Source organism: Globicephala melas, chromosome 1, assembly GCF_963455315.2.
Source record: "Globicephala melas chromosome 1, mGloMel1.2, whole genome shotgun sequence".
Classification (NCBI taxonomy): Eukaryota; Metazoa; Chordata; class Mammalia; order Artiodactyla; family Delphinidae; genus Globicephala; species Globicephala melas.
In genome coordinates, this window is record NC_083314.1 from 14,898,464 (window position 1) to 14,922,103 (window position 23,640).

At 39.7% G+C, this 23,640-nt stretch overlaps 1 protein-coding gene across 24 annotated transcripts in view; it reads right to left on the bottom strand.

The window, feature by feature from the left end:
* Positions 1 to 23,640, bottom strand: part of ESRRG (estrogen related receptor gamma) — a 640,838-nt gene that overhangs the window by 127,192 nt on the left and 490,006 nt on the right. For all 24 annotated transcript variants that reach the window (XM_060296399.1, XM_060296971.1, XM_060297084.1 and 21 more), the window contains one exon: positions 22,524 to 22,640. In XM_060296399.1, the coding sequence (XP_060152382.1) occupies positions 22,524 to 22,640 (117 nt within the window). The remainder of the gene's footprint in view (positions 1 to 22,523; positions 22,641 to 23,640) is intronic.

The following is a 23,640-nucleotide window of genomic DNA, read 5'->3' on the forward strand; positions in this document are numbered from 1 at the left end:
AAACCAATGAGCTGACAGTGCACATTTCAGGGTTCTGTTTTCTTAAATATAAAAATAGGAAAAAAAAGATATCTTTTCCCAAACATGTTTGGATGCCAAATAATTTTGCTCATCGGATATGTATGGATATAAGAGACCACTGTGAGAAGCAAATTTAAGACATAGTGAGTTAAGTCAGAATGGAGTAACTCTGGAAGGGAAGTAAGATTCCCCTATGGGACTTATTACCTCCAAGAGCTAAGTCACTCCCTGGGAAGAATTTGATCCTTATATAAGAATGCTAATTTTTTTTTTTTTCACCAGAGCAGAGTCTAATCAAGTGTGTAAATGTTGCAATACACCAAGCAGCAGCAGAGAATTAATGTTGCTCTTGTGGGTGGGTTCCTGAAATGTCTTACCACCAGGAAGTAACATAGGCACTGAACAGAAACAGGGGTCATTAGAAACAATTATACAAAACTTATGAAGAGAAAGACCCTTGCTTTATGTGAACATAAGAATTTGATCATCTTTTTTTTTTTTTTGGTGCCCTTGAAGTAGAGACTTAGGTAAAATACCAAGTCATACCCACATCCACGGGGCTCAAAGTAAGAAAAAAAGTCAGTTTACAATTCCTTTGGTTGTCTCTTGTTGTATTTGAACACTACGTGAATAATATTATCTTAGATACTCTAGTGAGTTCATTCTTCCCTTGCTTAAAAAAAAAGAAAAAGGCCACACATACCCACAAAACTGAAAACTCTGACACCACTATTTTAAGCAAAATCCTGGTGAAGTGGTGAATGGTGAAGTCACTGGACATATTGGGGAAATAACTTGACTTTTAAGCACATATTGTTTTATCGTGAAGTCAGAAGCAGATGACAAATAAACAAGAGGAGTGAAAGACGATTTGCTTCATTCTCTGTGATCAGAGAGCCTTCGATGTCCCAAATCACAATCATAAATTATCAGCTTGAATTATTCTTCCAACACAGAACGATCACTGAATTATAGTAAGACTTCAGAAGTCCTGTCTACCTGCTCATCAAATTTCATTTTTGGCCTTTTCTTCAACTGTTAGTAAAAACTAACACACACACACACACACACACACACACACACACACTTAAACCTTATAGGAAGAGGCTTTCACCTCTGCCAAATTTCAGCTGGGAACAAATTTTTATGGCCAGCTAATAAACCTGCTGCAAACAGGGCTTGATAATGAAAACCCTCCCGAGCCCTTAACTACAGTGTGCGCGGCTATAATAAAAAGAATTAATGCAGTCAATTTGTACTAGTGTTCTCAGAACAAAAAACCCTATTTCAACCACAGCCTTTTCAACAGCTGATTGGCAGCCCTGTCCATTTCCCCTCTGCAGTGCTGTCAGGAGTCTTCAACATGATAATGAGCCTGTCACCATATTCAAATAGCCCTGTGACAGCAAGTTTTGTGAGTGTGACGTCCACTGCAAAGGGTCTGTCAAAAAGCACCTTTCAGAAAATGAAAAGAGAATGCTTTCCTGATGATAAACCTAATTTCTCCATAGATAAAAGAGTGAGATTTTTCATCAGATTTTGTCAGTGTTGTGTTGTGATGCATTTATCCCTTCAAATGTTCCTGTTTTCTTTTTTTTTAAAATATACCTAGATTTAGATTTGTCAGTGACGGGGGAAAAAAAAAATGATGATGAAACACAACTTTGGTTCCGGGAAGCTTGAGTCCATCAGGTTATCACAGAGGGGAAGAGGGGGAAAGGAGAAAAAAAAATGGATGCTTTTTCTAAAATGTTAAAAATTGGCAAGAAGAGTGAGAGGCTAACTTGTTACCAGTTGCCTAGTCAGCTTCCAAAATTCTGTAGGCCTCCCTCACTGAGGCCACTTGTCTCCCCAGAAACACCCACAGGAGATTGCTCTGTTCCAACTGTCTCCCACAGAGAAAGCTCCTACTTCAAGATCTGAGGGTTAGATTACCTTGGTACATTGTGTTGGCTTGCCAACAACTGGGAAAATGTGTTTTCATCATACTTGAACACAGTAAGTAATTTGGTGTGTGACAAGCATGTTAAAAAGTATTATTGTTGAGGAAAGAGCCATTTTTCCCCAGTTATGAAGAATGATTTTATAAAGAGCCCAGGTGTCTAGAGCATTATTTAACTTCCTACTATTTTACCCCCAAAACTAGACCAAATCTCAGTGTGTTCAGCATTAAGACAAAACTCTAACTCAGGTATTTTCTCAGAACGGGTAGGTACATATATGTGTATATGTGTAGGTATATTAATGTGTATATAAAATACACGCCCCCTATATATACATACAGTGTATATATATAAAGCACATAAACATACATATGTATATATATTATATGTGTATAAAATCCGTGTACCGTACATACATACTGGGTGTATAGAAAATGCATACATATATATGTATTATATACATATATAATGCAAATATGTACACATGCACATATATACACACACCAAGTAGAAAGAATGTCAAGCTGTTACTCTTTGTGAGACACTAACAAGTGTCTCAGATTTTAATAAAATTCACACACTTGTACCCAAGAAAAACAGGATGGCTCTCTGGCTTTGATAGTGGGAGAAGTATAAAGAAGACCGGGATGAGGAAGCAGGGGGACAAGAAGCCAGCAGAGAACTGTCATTCTCTCACTCCCGAGGTGCCCTGAATACCACCTTTAGCAAATAAACACATGCAGGAGGTCCCGAAGTCCTCAAAGAAAGAAAACCGATGTCGGAATTTAAATCCAACACCTACTTTATCTCAGGCTCTGTGACAGTAAAAGAACCTTATAGAAAATACATATACTCCGCCCAGTAAACTACCACAGGATTTAATTCCTTAATATTCCTATATTGAACTATTTTCAATCATTTAAAAAAAGATATTACAATACATACATAACCATGTTTCACTAGTCTGACTTTAGCTGATGGTTTACTGATACAAGTCCTATTTTTAAAGCAATGTTTCCTTTCAATCCTCTGATCTCATGGCCACTCATGTATCTAGATGTGATGAGAGCATTTGTGAAACCTTTTGGCTATTCAAAAGCAGTGGAGTCAGTGGAATTCTCATTCTCTCAGTTTCAAGTGAATACAGTCCTAGTTATGTCTCGATTTGGTTGAGATCTGAATATGCCAAAAAGGCCTACTAATTAAGGAAGCTGACGATTTCATGTTTTTATATGTATCATATATATATACACACACACATATGTCAGCTTACACGACTAGAGAATTTGCCTAATTAAAAGTTAATACGTTTTGGTGTGTGAGTTGGTGAGGAAGGGTAGAACCTTAATCTTTGCATAGAGGTTATTCTAAATACACCAGGATGATCAAAATTAAAAATACAAATTAGAGGTATTTAAGAAAACAAAAAAACCATGATTCACCTTTACTAGTCAACAGATAGGGAAGCTGAAATTATTAAAGAGTTTCTAGTTTTTAAAGCCCAGAGTAAGAAAAAGAGGCAATGGGGAAACGTGGGTGGAGTAGGGGATGGGGTCTCCCCAATATGCGTAAAAGCAACTCCTGAAAGAAGATAAAAGTGACTCATGAAGGACCAGCCACAAATCTGACTGATCCTAAGTTCATCAGCTGGACGGAACTATTAGAAAGCCAATAAATAGAGCTGTAGACAGCTGGCCTTGTGTAATACCCTGCCTCTTTGCCTAAATGTTTAAACCATGATTTACTTGGGATTAAAAAAAAAAAAATCTCAAATCAGCTATCCCCAACATACAAAGCAAATTCCAGAATCTTGAAGACTTTTATGGTCTCTGAACGTCATTGTCACCACCCTAATCCCCTCATTAAAGCTAAAGAAAGGCTGGGATGGCATTAAAATGAATGCAGACGATTTGCAGCAATCTCCTGCTCACACCACCTCCAAATGAAGGCAGGCACATTGCATAATCCAGGCAGCAAGAGCTTCTGACAGGTGGATGATTTATGGTCATAGTCAGAAGAATCGGAGGGCCTGCAGAGGAGACAGCATGAGCTAGGCGGTGGCGAGACAGATGCTCTCAGTGGGCTTGCGGGGCTGGCAGGCTCCAGCTAGTTCAGGTGCAACCTGGACACTTTAAGTGCTGAACTCTGATTGCCTAGATTCCAACACTCTGATGTGCCATTTGCAATATGATATGCAATGTACACAAATAAACTGTCAACGGCAGGCAGGCACTGTATACACGCATGCACTCCTTCTGTGCATAGATGTTATGGACACATGCCCCAGCACACAGGAGAAAGGAAACCCACTTTTTGTCAAATGATTATTCTAGTGCAGGTGTAAATGTTATGAAGCGCAAGGATCTTCGGTCCTGAAAATGTTTAGCCCAGGTAGGGTAAGCGGAGAGCGACAAGATTTCCCAACAATTAGATCAATATTAAAGACTGCACAGCGGGATTAGGAGAAACACACCTCAGCAGAAAACCGACATTCCTGTCAATTATATTAATTATTTTTCAGATACATGACATGCCTTCATGACATTTCCTTCTGAGAAGGCATTTGAATATTTGAGAGGAAAATGAATAAGGGGTGGATAAAAGGAAGGATCCCAAAAGGGTTGAACTGCTTTGAAATCAATCTTTAGAACGGTTTTTTCAGAATTTCTCTCAATAGCCCCAAACAATAACAATCTGGTAAAGATTATGGTATTGGTTAAAAGGGTAGATAAACCTAATTATAGCTATCGACGACAAATTACGGCTACTCCGATATCTAATAGAAGGTATTAGCCAGCATTTGACCGGTCAGCAGTAACCCACCAGTGGCTGGAGAAATTCACTCCATAGATCTACACGGAACTGCATAGATCACTGTTTTCCTGCTCAGCCCAGTATCTCTGAGGCACAGAGCTCCAGGCATCAGTGAAAGGGCTAAGTACCCAAATGGACAAGCTTCGGGTTATCTTGGATGAATGCGACTTTACTTTTAACTCCTAATACTGCAGGGTCAAAGGTAGAACTGCCAATGAGAATGAAAGACACAGCCATCCCTTTAATTAGATAACAGTATTCAAAGACTGGTAAATTCCCAAGAAGCCACTTTGCAAAGCAAGAGTTACAGTGTTCTCCTGGGGGGTAAGGGGGGAGGTGGGCAGTGGGCTTTTTTCAGCTCTGCACCACTAAAAGAGAAATTTTTAAAAGAACAAAATGGAATACATTGTAAGTAATTCAAAGTGCCTCCAGACTTGACAGTTCTCCCGAGAGAAAAAACTCAAACAATGCGAAGTCTTCACAAACTGCATCCAAATCCTTTTTCTAACTTCATTAAGCTCCGGTGCTTAAAAATCGTTCATAGCAAGTACTTTAATTAGAGACGAGCCAGTGCAGGAAGAGTGGGACAGGCAGTGCATCCGCCCAGTAATAACACTGCCTGGGGTGGCAGTTTCTTACTCAACGATGCAGGGACAAACTGTAAAGGGACAAACCAGGGGCTGATACCTTTCCTCCTCCCCCAAAAGGAAACTGGGGAATGTGGGTAGGCGGGCTGCAGAGAGAGATTCAAATGTCATTCTGGCCTCATCAGTATTCTGCCAGGTTACCATTGTATATACACAGAGAGAATGCAAAATGTATCGAAGAAAGCAAGGTTTAAGAGAAGCAAAGAACTAAGTCATCTGTACTGTGTAAGCCTATTCTTCCGTTTTTGTTGCCCTTCTTTCCTCTCTCCTCCCTGCTTTCTCTTTGTTTTCTCTTTTTCTCCACACCAAACCTTCCAACCCCCATACTCTGGGACCAAAACCATTGCCACGAGATCTGCAGTACATGGGTACAAAACCAGCTTTAAAGCTGTGGGAGCCATACAGAACTCTGAGCTGCTGCCATTGATGTGATGTTCTAAGGTCAATAATAGGGTGGAAAGGAGGTAGGGAAAAGGGGAAGGAAGGGAGGACATTCCTATGCAAGAGTAATTTATACTCTCTACTTTCCCTGCCGGAATAATGGCTTTGAGGCAGAACTTGGGAAGACAAGTAAAGAACTTGCAGGCTCCCAGCGACCTGCAACCTTAAACCCAAGTTATTTAGAGACCTAAAACCACAAAGACAACAAACCTAAAACAGCACAGTTTTGAAGGGATGGCATGGTTGTTAAAGCTCGAGGTGGAGGCAGAAGCCCTTTCTTCACTAATGACTCACATATTGTTCACCCTGAAAAGCTAGAAGTGAGCGAACACATTAGCATGTCCAAAAGTAACTGTAGGTGCCACAAATTACACTCTGGAAAACGTTAGCCACGATCTGGATGAGAAGTGATTCCATGGCTGCAAGGTCATTCGTTTCTGGTCCATGACAGGCTTGTGTGCTGCTCTCCCACAATCCACAGAGGGGTCTCTGTAATTCTGGCAGGTTCTGCCGACCCTGCCTGTCACCTTCAGATCTCATGCCCACAGGGGAGGGTCTTGGGCTGGAGTCACACAGAGCATTACTGGGGACCTCTGACCCCAGTAAGTCACGGAGAGCAGCAGTGTGAAGACAACCCAAACCTGCTGTGAACACAGCACTTGGTCATTTAGAAGGGGAAAAAATTCCAGGAAGATGACATTTGAGACCAAGCAGAACAGATCTGTTTTGGGTTTAGCCAGGCAGTGTCCTGAGCACTTAGACAACAAAATAATAGTGATGGTAATGATACCGATGACAGCTGACATGAACCAAGGGCTGATATTTACCAGACAGGGTGCTAAGTTATTTTAAATTTGTTATCTTATTTAATCCTCACAGCAAACTCCATAGGGCAGGCATTATGATGATGATCACTATTTTATAGGTGAAGAAACCGAGGCTGGAGACATTAAGAAACTTGTGAGTAACCAGCCTCCTAACAACAACTCAAGGCTGCCTACCAGAAAATTCTATGATCTTAACACACTATGTCAAATGATGTGTTTATAATACAATTCCAAATGTATTCTCTTTATTTTGCCCATATAGGAAACCCATGCCTTTTTAAGGTATCACACTACCTAATGGAACTTTGCAATGTTAGAAACTGAGGATTCAGCATTTTCCCCTCTACTTTCCTCAGCCTAGAATTTCTTTAAAATATCCAGCCATGAAGAAAAAGGAAAGTGAAAATAAAGCAAAAGAATGAGGTATAGGTACCTTAGCAGGTCACATGAGAAGACTTTTTATCTGTGATCTCTCTCACTGTGATGGAGGGGAGGCATAGGAAAGGCCTTGCAACTAACCTCTGCTTCCCTGGCCCATTAGCTGTTTTCCAATGTGCAAATGACTCTGGTCTCCCAGGACCGTTTAAGAGTTCAGCCGACTTCAGCATTCACTCCTTCTGGGTTTCCAGTTAAAATCAATGCATTAACTGCAGCTGCTAGTGAGATTCTATAACTGCAAGTAAGAAAGGTGAGGAAGGGAAGAATTCCCAGCTTTATAAGCTTAGGAACTTCCAAAGAGTCCAGTTCCCGAGTGGCATTAAAATAGAAGTAGAGGGCTTCCCTGGTGGCGCAGTGGTTGAGAGTTCGCCGCTGATGCAGGGGACACAGGTTCGTGCCCCGGTCCGGGAAGATCCCACATGCCCCGGAGCGGCTGGGCCCGTGAGCCATGGCCGCTGAGCCTGCGCGTCCGGAGCCTGTGCTCCGCAACGGGAGAGGCCACAGCAGTGAGAGGTCCGCGTACCGCAAAAAAAAAAAAAAAAAAAAAGAAGTAGAATTACTTGTAAAAGCTGGGGGATTTTGTTCTTTTCTACCTTAACAAAAGTTTTGATAGATTTTCTCTGCTGGAGCACATAACCAAATAGTTAAAGATTTGTGAGATAACCAGGAGATTCTCTATCTAATATTTCCTAGGCACACAGAGTTTGAATTGAATCGCTGTTCCTTTTACTTAGTCACCATTAATGGAGCTTTATTTTTCTACACTATCCCCTCCAGATTCTAATTAATGACTTCTTGGGAGACCTACAGACATATACAAAATCGTTGCGACATACATTTGTTCACAGACCACAAATTTGGACCTGTTGACTACAGAGCAGGAAAGTGATACTACCAACAGAAAATGAAATCATCAGACAATGACCTGGACTGCCTCTTGGGCACAGGTGCTAGGCACTGGCAGTCTCTTCTGCTAAACAATAGCCCGTGATAGCCTACCTGGAAAGGGTGTAGTTCAGAAATACCAGCGGCTCCAACATGATTCAAACCGTTACTAAGAAAAGGTAGAAATAGTCTACATGGAAACATTAAGAAATAATCCTGTGGTCCTACAGAGAGCAACATTTACAGAAATCAGAAAACGGTCCTGCGATTGCATAGGCCTCTTATTTTAGAGTATCTATAACAAGGAATGATTCTAGAATTCTAATATTTCTGGCAGCAAAACCATTCCCTGAAATCAAGTTCTCCTTGCTCACAAAAGGAAGTAATAGCAGAGAACGGTGGTTTCCATGTGCCCTGAAATAATATTTTGCCTCAACACTCTGGTTAGATCAACTAATTAAGAGAAAAACCAAAAGACTTCATTATGAATATCAGTAGAGCATATGGGCTTCAGCAACTGAGAAATCAGGAAGGAATTCTGGCTTTGCCATTTACTAGTTGTACGACCTTAGGCAAGTTATTTATATGAGTTATTTAAAATGGGTCTTACATAGAAAACAAGCTTATGGTTACCAAAGGGGAAAGGGGTAGGGGATAAATAAGGAGTTTGGGATTAAGAGGTACATACTACTATATATAAAATAGATAAACAGTAAGGATCTACTGTACAGCACAGAGAGCTATATTCAATATCTTGTAATAAACTGTAATGGAAAAGAAGCCGAAAAAGTATATATATGTATAACTTAATATCTTTCTGTACACCTGAAACTAACACAATATTGTAAATCAACTATACTTCAATTTAAAAAATAGGTCTTAATTTTCTCATTTATATTCATTAACATATCAAATGTCTATGGGCAAGACAGGTGAAAAACAATGGCATTTCTCATCTTCCTTTCTTTTTTTTTTTGAGACAGGATATATCTATTGCTGTGTCATCAGGGTATTCAATATAAATTCAGTACAACATGACTTCTGAAATACCATTCTGTCATGGTCACACACATATAAAGGAAAATGTAGAAATGATTTATATATGATGATAGCCCAGGAATTGTTTCTAAAATCATTATTTATGACAAAATTATTTCTATATTCAAGTTTCAATAATGGAACTCAAAGCCTACTAAAGTAGACTAAAAAAGAAGAAATAACTCATCAGTTATATTTTATCGAGCAACTACTATGTGAACGTTGTTATGTTAGGTGCCATGGTAGACTAAAATATAATCAGGTAGAGTCCCTGTTCTGAAGCTGTTTATGCTTTGCTCTATGGTAAATACTAAGTGACAAATAGAATTAAAAAAATTTATATCGATACTAACACAATATTTTCTGATTTCTTATTTGTTTACTAGGCACTCTGCCAAAGAATACTACAACTATTACCTCATTTAAACCTCAAAACAACCCTCTGATGCAGTGAGAATTACAACCCCCATTTTACAGATAAGGCTTAAAAATTTGGGTACAGCAACTTGTTTGAGATAACACAGCAAGTAAGTAATAAAGTTTGGATTGAACTCAGATTCTCTGTCTGCACTGCCCAGCAGGTTAACCACCAGCCACATGGGGCGATTTAATTTAACTAAAATTAAATAACATTAAACATTCAATTCTTCTTTTGCATTAGACATATTACAAGGGCTCGATCCACAGTCACAGACTCCATCTGATCTGAGACACCAAGCTTTTCATCTTTACACTCTACTTCCCTACATGAAATTAAAATGCTAAGTTGTATGAAACAGAATACAAAGCCTGGTAAAATTTAGAAGGGAGAAGAATCTGTATCATTGTAAATAATCAGGCTTATGATTATTGATGATGGATCGTAAATTCCATGAGGGCAGAAACTTGTCTGTCATGTTCACTTTTTTATCCTTGGCATTAATGAAGTGATTGGTAATCGAGCCATGCCTCAAAAATATTCATTGAACGGGTGGATAAAAAGTGGATGAATAAATGTTTGAAGACGGGTTTGGCGAACATGTATGATTTCGGTCCATAAGTTGCTACAAAGCAGCTTACAGAGGAATAGCCCGGCCCCAACTCTAGATGTTATGATGAACAGGCTGTATTTCTTGGACAGCACGTAGAAATATTTACACCGATTAGACCATAAGGCCAGAATCCACATTCCTTCCAAATATTTCCAAATTACGCATGAATTGATAATAACCTAAGACTGGCTAAGGTCAGAGTAATTGCCATTTAATTGGCTTCAAATATACTAATGATTATGATAATGTTGATACTGAAGAGACTTAATAGGCCTGGGGATAAATGTCTAAGAGAGCAGGGGGTGAATCTGGGGGAGGGGGGTGGCACAGGGAGGGGATAATTACGGAGGTCATAAGCTTGGAAACCACCAAATGGCAACTCGCTATGGTGGTGAAGAAACTTTGCTTTTAGAAGAAATTTTGGAACAAAAAAACGTTCAAAAGGTAGGGCGGGGGGAGGGCAGAGGAAGGAAGAGGAAGTTGTATGCCCCCAAAAAGTTAGGTATGAGGGAAAAGTTTAATTGGGGGAAATTAACTGGACATGGAGAAGCCACTAGATAAGGGCTCAGGAGGCCACAAGGAAAACACTTGTAGCTGAGAACTGAGAGGCAGGCCGGGCAAAATGAACGTCACTTCCTTAGTGGGTAACGTGCCGGCTGGAACTGAGAAACAGAACCGGAAATTTATACAGAGCTAAGGAGAAACACATGCCAAGTGAAACAAGGTAATGCAAATGATCTCATTCTTACATAGTCTACTCCTTCAATTTCCCGCATCCCAAATATACCTAAAAAATGCTAATCAAACAGTCCAGGCACCTAAAACTAGGACTATGCAGCCTACGTAGAAAAGACTCACAGTTGAAAATGTAATCACTGAGAAAAATAGGGAAAGGATTATGACTTTAGATACACATCATTTTTGGAGAGACAGGGTAACCCAAGGGCAATCACTAAGAAACCCTCCCTTTGGGTTCTGACATCAGACCCATGATATCCCAACCGCCGTGTAGAAGCAGGGGCTCTTGCAATTGGGGCTTTAAGAGTGGAAATCCTCACACTCCCGTCAAAGGTCTCTATAAAGCTTCCTGCTTCCAAACTCATTTCCATGTGCTTCTCTTTTAATGGCATGATTCAGTCACGTCAATATTAAAAAGCGTAGAAGCTGAAGTCAGGTAAAAACAAAATGAGGATGTGGCTACTCAGCTGAACTCCATGGCACCTGGGAAGCAGCTTCGAAGGCGCCTGGCCTGTGCTGTCTGCCCGGGGCAGGCTGGGTGGGAGTGGCAGGGCCTCGATATTTGTTCTCGTGGCCACAAAGCCGCACTGGCTCTCCAACAGCACAATCTGCCGTTCACTTAAGTCTGGTTTGCCAGGAAGCCCAAGGATGGACTCCCCACCAGTACCATCAGGCTCAGGGAATTTGGCTAGCACCAGGCACCCCAGACTTCTGCCAGCTAATTGGCTTTGGGGAAGCCGCTGACCTACTCTCCACTGAGTGGCTTTTGTGAACCTGGAACCCAGCCTGCCGCTCATCATTGATCAACCTTGGCCGAGCCAGCTGGCTTATTCTTTTGCAGACAGCTTGCCTCAGGGAAGCTGGTTGGTGGCTCGACAACCTACTAAGAGAGAGAGACTTCAGAGTGAACGAAATCACGTCTGATGCCTTGGATAACACAGAGGGAGCAGAATTCTGCGTAGCCTCAACAAGTACGGTAACTAACACGTTAGGAATGGTGCCCAAAGGAAATAAAACCATGGAGCTCTTCATTAAACGGGCCTTATTCAAATATATACCAGAATTCCTTTACATTAAATTTAAGCACCATGTCATAAACAACAGGGCCACGTTGATATATGCGGGTATTGGTGAAAAGGAACAAAAATCTGTTGTCTGGAGGCTGGTGGGGAAAAATTCCACACCCAACAGAGTCCTATATGGCGGGGACCTCCCCTCCCCACTTACCATGCTGTCACTAGGCTTCTAGTGCAAGAGCAAATGTTGAAGCAGGTTCTTTCCCCCTTGGGGCAAAATCCATTGGGGATTTTTAATAATCCAAAAGGAATAAAAATTGGTAGCATATTAGATAAATGCTGGCTTCCTATTTCAAATTCACAAATGGAAATGACAAATGAGGACAATCAAATAAATGATTAACTATTAATAGTATGCCCATTAAAGCACGAGGACGGAAGCTAAAAGAACCGTTCCTTATAATTGCAATCTTTCTGTCCTCTCTCACACTAAGGCAGCGAGCGAGGGTAGATGTATTCAGTTCAAATAATTCTCAGTGCTGCGTTTGGTAAGATCACACGAGAGAATCTCTCCACTTCATTTCTAATGTAATTGTTATTTTCAAAAAATATATAAATATAAAATGGTTCCAGAGAACCAAAGGTCCACAGGAAATATGTGATAGACTAAGACTCACATGGGTTAGAGACAGAATCATGGACAAATCTTGAAAACATTAGTATTTCAATTTTCCCCATTTATAAGACAGATAAGATTGTAATATCCCAGCGGTCCACTATGGCCACATCCTCAAAACAACTGAGGCAGATGGTACTCAAAGTCAGTGACTCAGATTCACTGCTCTCTACAAACTTACAAGGAATTTGGTTCTGAACTTCACTTAACTAAAAACTGGAGCCAGAGAGTAAAACTATGTCACCGAACAAAACGTTCCCCTCTGCTCCAATTGGGATTTAAATAAGATGTCACACACTGCTTGACACAGAGACCCCCGAATTCGGGTTCCCAGGAACTGAACAGCTTAAGTGTTGCTGATGTTTATTCACACAGTTTATAACTGGCAAGTTATTCCAAAGTTTATGTTGAGATCTCAAGAATCTCATAGTGGGAAGTCACCATGAAAGATCTTCTAGTCTAATCCCCACATGACACTTGAAATTGTTCTCTACATCATCTCTCATAGTGATGGGAAACTTACTGCCTTTCCACACAGTTCATTCTATTTCCGGACATGAAGTGAAGAACTCAAAGCAATCAAAAGGGAGCCCTGGTTCGGAAAAAAACTGGTTTATTTAAGTAATCTTTTAAGAGCTCAGTATCTCATAATACCCACAGCCGCTGAAGAATCCCAAGCTAAATATATAGAATATTCCTACTGTATTAAACAAATACAGAGAATAAGCAGTAGAGCCAGAAAGCCTGCTCTAAAACCCAGACTCCACCATGCATTGTGAGAACTCTGGCAAGTAACATAATCTCTCTAAGCTTTTCTTTCCTCTGTGAAATGGGGAAATACCCACCTCTGGAGGTCACCGTAAGGCTTAACAAAAAAATAAAAATCCAACTAAAGCACATAGTACATAGCCTAATGCACACTGAGCTCTCACGAATAAGTGTTATTACTCTTACCCTCAAAATCTTTGCTATTCATTTTAAGACTATTCAGGCTTTCATACCAACAAAGCATGACAAAAAAAAAACCCGAAAGTCACCATCTGGTAGTGCAGTACCTGTACACGAAATAAGTTTTCGTGGCACCTTAAGTATATTCCCAACAGCTTAATGTCAAGACAGAGCTCACGAAAACGGTGCTCTTTGCTATTGCTTACATTATAACTTGGGAGTTTTGTTTAATACTCTGCATTAATGAGGGAGCTTCTTAGGATAATATTACAACAGAGAGTGCAAGAAATACCAGTGAGGTCAATGCAGTTCTACTAACTGTCATCTAACAGAGAAATATATTCCTTGAATACCATTAAAGCTTTCTCCTTTTCTTTGTTCTCCTTTTTGAAGGCAGTAGGAACCCAAATTTCCCTACCGATAATTTCTGTTTTTGACTTGGTAGCATAATGATATTAGACTTGGGGGAAAAAAAAATTCACCTTGGCAACGTCTTATTCAGAGGTTTTTACAAAAGATATTTTGCTAGGATAAATTGCACTAAGCAGGTTCTTTAAGTAAGCAAAAACAAATCTGTTTGTTAATAAATGGGCTGAGTAGTTTTTGTATTTTTTAAAGAGAATCTACCTGGAAAAATGCTACAGCCTTTAAATGAACATTTTATTAAAATGGAAGATATGAAACAGAAGGGTCATTAGATAAGTTGCTCTTTGCTGCTTCTGCTGATAGGGTAAACTCAGAAGGCTCTGAGTTCCCACTGCCATATATAAATCAAAACACAAGCTGTAGCTGCAGCAAAACAGTTCTGGGATAAGTTTTCTTTATAATCTGGGGGCTCAAGACAACTGATTGGAGAGATGTAATGTCAGCTAAATGAATAAATGCATAATCTGTGCTCTGTCTCATATGTATGTATATATGTGCACACACACACACACACACACACACACACAATGCCTTCTCCAAACTAAAAAGTAGAAATAGGAAGTATACACTATGGATTATGATAAGATAGCTCAGAATGAATAGGGTCTCCGGACAAAGAATCCTCTACTGTGGAGGAATCCTCTATACTCCTATCATTTTTTCCACTCAAAGATTTCCTAAATATGAGGTAGGTCTTATTAATCGATGAGACAGAGCAAAAGATGAGGGCCTTCCATTCTACACAGACTGGCAATGCTTGATGGATTTTAAATGATTTGGCAAGCCAAAAGCTTTACGCAGGGCATACATGGCATGAGCCTCTTAAGGTACTAGAGAACCAAGAAATGAAAATGAAAGATCATTCTAGATCTTCACACTTTTTCAGGTTAATTTCTTTCCCAGGGACCTATCTAGAAACAGACACTAACTCAGCTTGACCAAAATGAACGGACCTGAATGCACTGTTCTATGCAGTATCTTTTTAAAAATTAATTAATTTTATTTTTGGCTGCGTTGGGTCTTCGTTGCTGCGTGCGGGCTTTCTCTAGTTGCAGTGAGCAGGGGCTTCTCTTGTTGCGGAGCACAGGCTCTAGGCACGTGGGCTTCAGTAGTTGTGGTACATGGGCTCAGGAGTTGTGGCTCGTGGGCTCTACAGCACAGGCTCAGTAGTTGTGGCGCATAGGCTTAGTTGTTCCATGGCATGTGGGACCTTCCTGGACCAGGGCTCGAACCTGTGTCCCCTGCATTGGCAGGCAAATTCTCAACCACTGCGCCACCAGGGAAGTCCCTCCATGCAGCATCTTTAACCTTGCCATTCTCACCTCCACAGCTCCTGGTACACAATGCCTTCTCCAACTCACTCTATGCCCAATATTCTAGCTGCTCAGTTATCCCGTAAAGACCTTTCCTGGGCCGATCCCCACCATTATCTGTATCTTCAGTGGCCTCATTAAACTCCAGGTGAAAAGTCTGGTTTCCCCATTCAGAATCCTAAGGGAAAGTCCCTTCCTTATGAATGCCCTTTATGCACGTATCTTAGGCACAAACCCCTCGTTAAACCCACAAGTTCTGCTGCTTCCTGGGAGTGCCAGCACTGTTTCCCATTTTCTCCACCCTTAAATGAGTATTTCGGGCCACTACTGGCCTGCTGTACTGAGATGGTGGGCAATCGACCCACAGCTGGAGCAGGAAAGACCCCTTTTGGGGCCAAGCCTGCAACATGGCTTGATAGAGCCACAGGAGGGGGCTGAGAATATGACATACCTGACTTTCATCTCACTCCTACTGATCTGCAATGGGACCTTGGGTTAAGTTACTAAAACTCTCTGAACCTGGAGTTCCTCATCTGATTAATGAGAATCTGGCACTCAGGGTCCCACTATTTTCCTCTCAGTGAGGTTTTAAGGTGATAATAAAACTGTAATATCCTGCGCCTTTCCACACTGAATAACTTATTTCGAATGCTGATTCCCAACCACTGCTTTGACTTTACCCTGAACAGGAAGACTAACGATTATACCATATCTTGTAAATTGTCAGCCTAGAATCTTCACCCTTCTATTTTTTAGACTTTTAAAAAGTGGAGGAAAATATTGAGCACCTCTGTAATAGAAACTTACTTTAAAGATGTCAAATCAGATATGAAATGTAAATATGGTTATCGACAAAACACATAACATCGTTATGTGTTTTGTTTGTTTTAATGACTCATTTTCCCCCAGAAGGCACTTAAAATTATATAAACTCGCTCTTCTCCTCTCCCACTTATGGCAATGTTTTTATTTTAAAAATCTAACAACAAAACTTCAAATATATCTGACCAGTAGCAACACGGCAACCTGTGATGAGCCTTTAGATGCCCACAGAAATAAAACTCTACTGACTGCACTTCAATTTATTAACAAGAGATGGTAGGGGCTGTGAGGAAATAAAGAGGAAAAGTTTTTCAAACACTACAAAAATACATGATCAAGACTGCAAGTCCTAAGTATTTAAATACCTATTAATTGTTCTACTGTTCCTTCAACTCACTTCTATCAACTTTGACAAAAGTAACATACCTCCTGCTTTTCTAGAAAGATGGAAAGCATCCAAAGAATTATTCAGTTAAGACAAAATTTACAAAGTAGCACAATTCACTAGCCATGTCTATCGAATCACAGCTCTTATTGTATTTTCAAACTTATGGACATAGTCATCAGCAGCGGTAATAATTATAAGTATCTTTGTGTCATATATTGGTACTATGTTTCTAGAGACATTATATCATTTTTAACAAAACTTACAGAATTTTAGAATAGAAGAGATGAGAAAGAAAGTAGTCTAACTGCTCCCCGGCACATATGGAAATAAAGGCAGAGTTGAATGGACTTGCTTAAAATCACAATGCAAAGCTGTGGAAAATCAGAATTAAAAGCCAAAGCACAATATTTTTGCCAGACACATGGGAGAAGCTCAGTTAATATTTATGGAGGTGTGCTAAAACTTATTTCTCTCCTCTGAATTTTTATCCACGATGGTCTGATATCAAAGTTACCTCAGTAAAATTTAATGTACCTATGAAGTTAGTAGAATTCTTGTATTTCTTCTTGTTTGAAAAGGTGTGTGATTTGTCCATTTTCTTTGGTAGACAAAGGATTAAGTTCCATATTTATAAATAAATAGGTTGAAGCAAGTGAGTCCTAGAGGTAACATACCTTGCCCCAGGTCCAGGAGGAGACAGAGCCAGGGCTTCAATCTAGATCCACCTGACCTTAAAGCTTGACCCCTACCGTCTCCAGCAACAATAGCTAACCTTGATCTGGTCCTTGCTCTGGGTCACATGGTATGCTGAGCACCTAATCTGCAGTATCTTATTGGCTATGCACAACAACATTTTATTTGCAAATACTATTATTGCCACTACCATTTTGCAAATGATGAAAGTGATGATTAGAAGGGTTAAGTAACCACCTTTTTAAAGGCAAAGTGCAAAGCACAATTTCTTGGCATGAAATAACTAAACCAGTCCACCAGGCTGCCTGGGTTCATCTGTACTGCGGCACGCAGGCTGGCCTGGCTGGGGAATATAATATTGCACACAAATGTGCGTCTCTTGCTCTCACGTGCAAGAGTCAAAGAAAAATACTTGAGTCGCCAAGGTGAAACCCATCACGCCAATAAAGAGCAAAAAGCCTTTCTTCAATCTTTGGATCCGTGAATTCTATATGTAAATAAAGTAATTATTGCTTTCATAAAATGTCTGTTTGCCACTGAAAGAGAGAAAACCGAACCAGTATGTCCTACAGTAGCCTTTAAATAACTAAGGAGAAAGATCAAAATAAAAATAAATCTTGACTAGATTTATAGGTGCACGTTGATTAGTTCTTGTTTTTTCCTTCAAATAAACAATACCTGAAAAAAATGAAAAGGGAATGTTGAGACCAGATATCTTGTAATAGATGGGTTTTCTCTGACATACAGTACGGTATAATGCCGAAAAAATAATGCTGGCCCATCATTCGTGAGGCTTGGCAGACAGCAGAGCCCAGAGAAAGCGAAGGGGATTTTTCAGGACGCGGAATGGTGCAACAACTTGGATTTGAACGAAGTACCATTTTTTTTAACTGTACTTCTCACAGTTTTATGTTGTTGCATTTTGTTGTTTTCCCCACACAACTGTTTTTTTGCTTCCACTGGTAACAATATTTTGATTCAAAAATGCTAATATTAAAACCAAACATGGTTCATCTGGACATGATTCTGGTGCTGACTAACGATAAGCCATGTATTATAGGGATTTAATTACACACACTGTGATGTAACTGGAGTTGCTGACCCACTAAGCCACCACTTCCATTTTGTACCTCACATCATTAGTAGAAATGCCACTCAGTAAAACCAAGACATTATTTTTAAAAGAGTAAAAGTCTCATCTTTCTATAAACGCCCTATTTAATGAAAACATCTTCATTTCCCTCAAGCAGCATTTTATCTAAGATGCACATGGCTAGGTGAATAAAAATACCTGTGAAAGGAAAGAAGATTCCCATCAAAGCTGTTGAAATCTGATTTCATTTCAGATCCTAGAACTCATGTTGTTTTCTGTTTAAATAGATTTGGTCTGTCAATTTCCCGACCTGCTGTGCCATCAGCCTGTATGGACTGCTGTGGCCAACGTGGGGGTTGTACAGACAAATATTATTACGGACCGGTAATCGAATTGAACAGGTTTACATTGGAATAGATTTACAACATCATGATCTCTGACATACTGCATGGGACTGAAACCCCTCTCCATCCATAAAGATACATTTAAGACAGTATCATTCTCTCCAGGCTGAGAAGGTAAGCCTTGAGCCAAGGAGATGGCCAAACATAACTGTGCATTTATATGCAGGGTGTAATGCAATATTTCACTGTATTTTTTTAAGGACAGAAGAAAAAGAGTATTCCATATTTACTCGTAACTATCATCTCCTTTCTATTTGGGGGAAGGGGCTTAGAGATATTTTTCCACCAAAGTGGGCACAAGGAAGTAAAGGAAAATAAATTATTTTTTGAGTATATCAGCAACAGCAGCAATTCCCTTGAAAACAGTCCCTCTAAAGGCTTGATAACAGCAACTGAAGAGGTGTGAATTATAGATAAGCACCCGTCCTATTTACTTTCACCAACAATGTTTAATTAAACACAGTTCACACCTTTTCAGTCACTCTAACCACCCTTCAAGATTGTTCCTGCTTGAAAACACAATGGGGAAAATTATTTAGGGGAAAATAGGTTTACTACTTCCTCCTTAAAACTGGAAGGGTAAATAGGTGAGTACACTAGTAGTAAAATCAAACTGCTCAAAAAGATCCTATTTACCTGGACATGGAGGCATATCTCCATGTAGTTTAGTTTTTAACAATAAAATCCAAATCTAGGACATACCCATTCAAAGTGTTAATTGATACATTACTTTTATAACATTTTTAAACATTGATTTGCTTTTGGAAAATAATGATTCCTCAAGTCCAAACTCTAAATTAAGCCTTTTCAAATAGCGTAAGTTTGGTTTGAGTCTCTATAGCTCAACTAAGTGGCAATATAAAGATAATTAAGACCAAAAATATTATTGTCAATCACTTGTTACACTCTGAAATATGTTTTGTTTGCTACTCTGCTATGGGGTTTAAGGCAATTACTAAGGTAATGTTTCCACCACAAGAAAGTCAGCTATCACCACTGTCCTAACTCAGAGGAAAACGCTTTGTCATATGGGTTGGGCTGTTATCGTTGGATTATTATTCATATGTTTTCCTTTGTTAAAATTGTTATCCTTTTAGTATCTTCCACATAAGCCTTCTTCTAGCAAGAGAAACCATATCTGTCGTTTTCACTGTGGCATCACTGGAGCCTAGAATAGTGGTTGGCACATGAGAGGAACTTAATAAATATTTAGGAAATGGATTATAAATGCAAAACGTGTTCACTGTGGAAAAATCCTAACAGTGCCAAAAGCTATAGAGTAAACAAGAAAAGTACTCCCTACCCTGACTTTTTTTCACCAGTGTTAACACTGGTACCAATCTTTATCCTTCCTTCTGTTTCTCCATGCATATACTATCATAATGTACGTGTATTAATATAAATTATTACAGTACAAATTTGTATAAAATTTTTATTTAATATAAGTTTAATAGCATATTTTATATAAAATATAGTTATATGTAAATGGAATCATCCTACTAGGCAATTTGTTTTCTTTTTTTAATTATTGAATTAAAGTTGATTTACAATGTTGTGTTAGTTTCAGGTGTACAGTTGCTTTACAATGTTGTGTTAGTTTCAGGTGTACAGCAAATGTATAGTTTCAGTTATACATATATACACACACACACACACACACACATATATACCTTTTTCGGATTCTTTTCTATTATAGGCTATTACAAGATATTGAATATAGTTCCCTGTGCTATAGAGTAGGTCCTTGTTTATTTATTTTATATATAGTAGTGTGTATCTGTTAATCTCAAACTCCTAATTTATCCCTCCCCCCTCAATTTCCCCTTTGGCAACCACAGGTTTGTTTTCTGTGTCTGTGAGTCTATTTCTGTTTTGTAAATAAGTTCATTTGTGTCATTTTATTAGATTCCACATATAAGTGATATATATGATTTTTGTCTTTCTCTCTCTGACTTACTTCACTTAGTATGATAATATCTAGGTCCATCCATGTTGCTGCAGGCAATCTGTTTTTTATTTTATGTTTTTACTTGGCAAATATCTTGGTCCTCTTTCCATAAGGCTTTCATGATAAAGTTACACGCTTGTTTACAATTATTTTTCAAGTTGAGGATGAGAAGACTTTGGGAGAATCTTCTTAGTTCCTAGCCAGTGGAGGAGTTAATCTTAGTGGACAAGAGAAAAATAGCATGAATTCCACGTACCCAAATACAATCTGCTTCATTAATCTTCCTATGACATGGTTCACAGTAAAAATCTTGGAATAAGAACAAGCCAGGAAAAATTATGAGATCTGGTGATGCCGTACCTAATTGAAGCTCTGGTTCATGCATGAGGAATAAATACTTGGATCTACTTCGATTTTGCAGTTAAAAAATAGGTGATCTCGGGACTTCCCTGGTGGTGCAGTGGTTAGGAATCCATCTGCCAGTTCAGGGAACACGGGTTCGAGCCCTGGTCCGGGAAGATCCCACATGCCGTGGAGCAACTAAGCCCGTATGCCACAACTACTGAGCCTGCGCTCTAGAGCCTGCGAGCCACAGCGACTGAAGCCCATGCACCTAGGGCCTGTGCTCCACAACAAGAGAAGTCACCACAATGAGAGGCCCGCGCACCATGGCGAGGAGTGGCCCCGGCTCGCAGCAACTAGAGAAAACCCACGCACAGCAATGAAGACCCAACGCAGCCAAAAATAAATAAATAAATAAAGTTACTAAAAAAAAAAAAAAGCCTGTAAAAAAAATAGGTGATCTCCAGTAACAACAAATTATACAAACTCATAAGGCCAACCCCAGGAACAAGATACAGTCTAGGACTCAACAGAAACAGTATATTTAAATATTTAATTTACCTCATATTCTTTCAAACTTCAATGACCATAGTTCCATTTTGTTACTGTATAAAATTATCATATTTATTTTAAACTCTGGCAAATTTTCTGAAGAGAAGGAAACAGTGAAACCTAAATGCAGTATATAAAATACACACCTACAAAGCACATACATATACAGAAATATATTAAAAACAAACCCAAAACTAAACCTAGGCGTCCCACAGAAAAGAACAATTTTTCTCCATCGCCAAGCTAAAATGTTAGTTTCACTAGACATACTGAAATATACAAAGATTTCAGGAACTTTGATTTGGGGGGGGACTTGAGTGAATTCTAAAATCTACTTGGGTTCAGTTCCTGGCTCTACCCTCATCTGCTGTGGGAACTTAGGCAATTCGTTTAGCACGGAATACATGCTCATTGTTACTATTTTGTGTTTGTTGCTGTTATCCTCAACTGAAAGCAACAATTTTAATACCATTGTTACAAACTCTTTATAATAGAAGATAAGTCCCAAAGATAAGATTAGAAAAGAATAAAGAGTACTTTAAACGTAAGATGAATTTTTAAAAAAGAAAGAAAGAAAACGGTACCCATATGAAGTGATGGATGTGTTATTATCTTGATTGTGGCAATTATTTCAAAATATATATTAATGAAATACAGGTCATCTACCTTAAAAATACACAATTTTTATTTGTCAGTTATACCTCAGTAAAGATGGGGGGGGATCCCTCTGTAGACCTAGTAGTGAAAAGAAAGCAAAAAGACAATGACAGTAGCCTCTTGGCTACCCTTCATCCTTTGCCTTCTGCAAACTGTAAAGATGAAAAGAAACCGAACTGCCAAGCATACCTGGTGGGTTTAGCTACACATCAGATGTGTCCTACCTTGTCCCTTCCTGTTGATGTCAAGCAGTTAGCCACGAGAGATCAGCAAGTCCAGGTATAAAGGAGGAGTATTCTGCTATCAGATTCAGGATACTTACTGTGACCCCAGAGTTGCCTGGTTTCTCTAATATTTTTGTAATTCCCTGTATATCCCGCACCCCCAGCCTAAAGTACAGGAGCAGTAGCACACAGCCTTACCTTCTTTGAGCATGCCCACTTTTAAACACTTCATGAAGCGACAAGCCTGGCAGGATTTACGTCTGCGCTTTGTGATTTCACATTCATTCGTGGCAGGGCAGCTATATTCTATATTACCTAAAACACAGAGTTTAAGAAAAGAAGCTGTTAGATTTGCAAGACCCAGGCAATCCTAGCAACCCCAAGGCAACACCAACTCTGCTACTCCTACCGTCCTCCCTCAAAAAAAAAGTCAACGGGAGTCATGCGGATGTCACAAATATCATGGAGCCAGATGCTCGCTATAACCACTGAAGATGCATCAAACAATGAGAAGATACGTGGTGAAGCTCTTCAAAAGATTAAGCTTAGAATCAGCCTTTAAAATTATGCTTCATCCACTCATACAAAGTAGCAGTCTTCCAGAATTTGAGGATCCAAAAGAAATCTCCCAGCAGATTATTTCCATAAAAACACCAACATCAAAACCGTATTACAGGGCTTCCCTGGTGGTGCAGTGGTTGAGAGTCTGCCTGCCAATGCAGGGGACACGGGTTCATGCCCTGGTCTGGGAAGATCCCACATGCCGTGGAGCGGCTGGGCCTATGAGCCATGGCTGCTGAGCCTGCGCGTCCGGAGCCTGTGCTCCGCAACGAGAGAGGCCACAGCAGTGAGAGGCCCGCGTACGGCAAAAAAAACCCAAAACAAAACGAACAAAAAAAAAGTATTACAGTATCATCCATCCTGGATTTCTTTTGGTTGCTAATGCCCTGATGCATCAGACTTTTTGTCTCTCTGACACTGAACAGTATAAATCTCACTGTGAAAAATGATCAGTAGGCTAATTTGGGACTGTGCAGTAAGCTCCTTGAGGGCAGGGACTGAAGTTACATGGTTCTCGCTTCATCACTTACCAGAGCCTTACAATACAATTTTACTCTTGGAAAATGTTTACCGATGATGATGATCACCATCATCACCATCACCACCATCACCACCATCATCACCACCATCACCACCATTACCATCATTACCACCATCACCACCATCATTACCATCATCACCACCATCACCACCATTACCATCATCACCACCATCACCACCATCATTACCATCATAACCACCATCATTACCATCA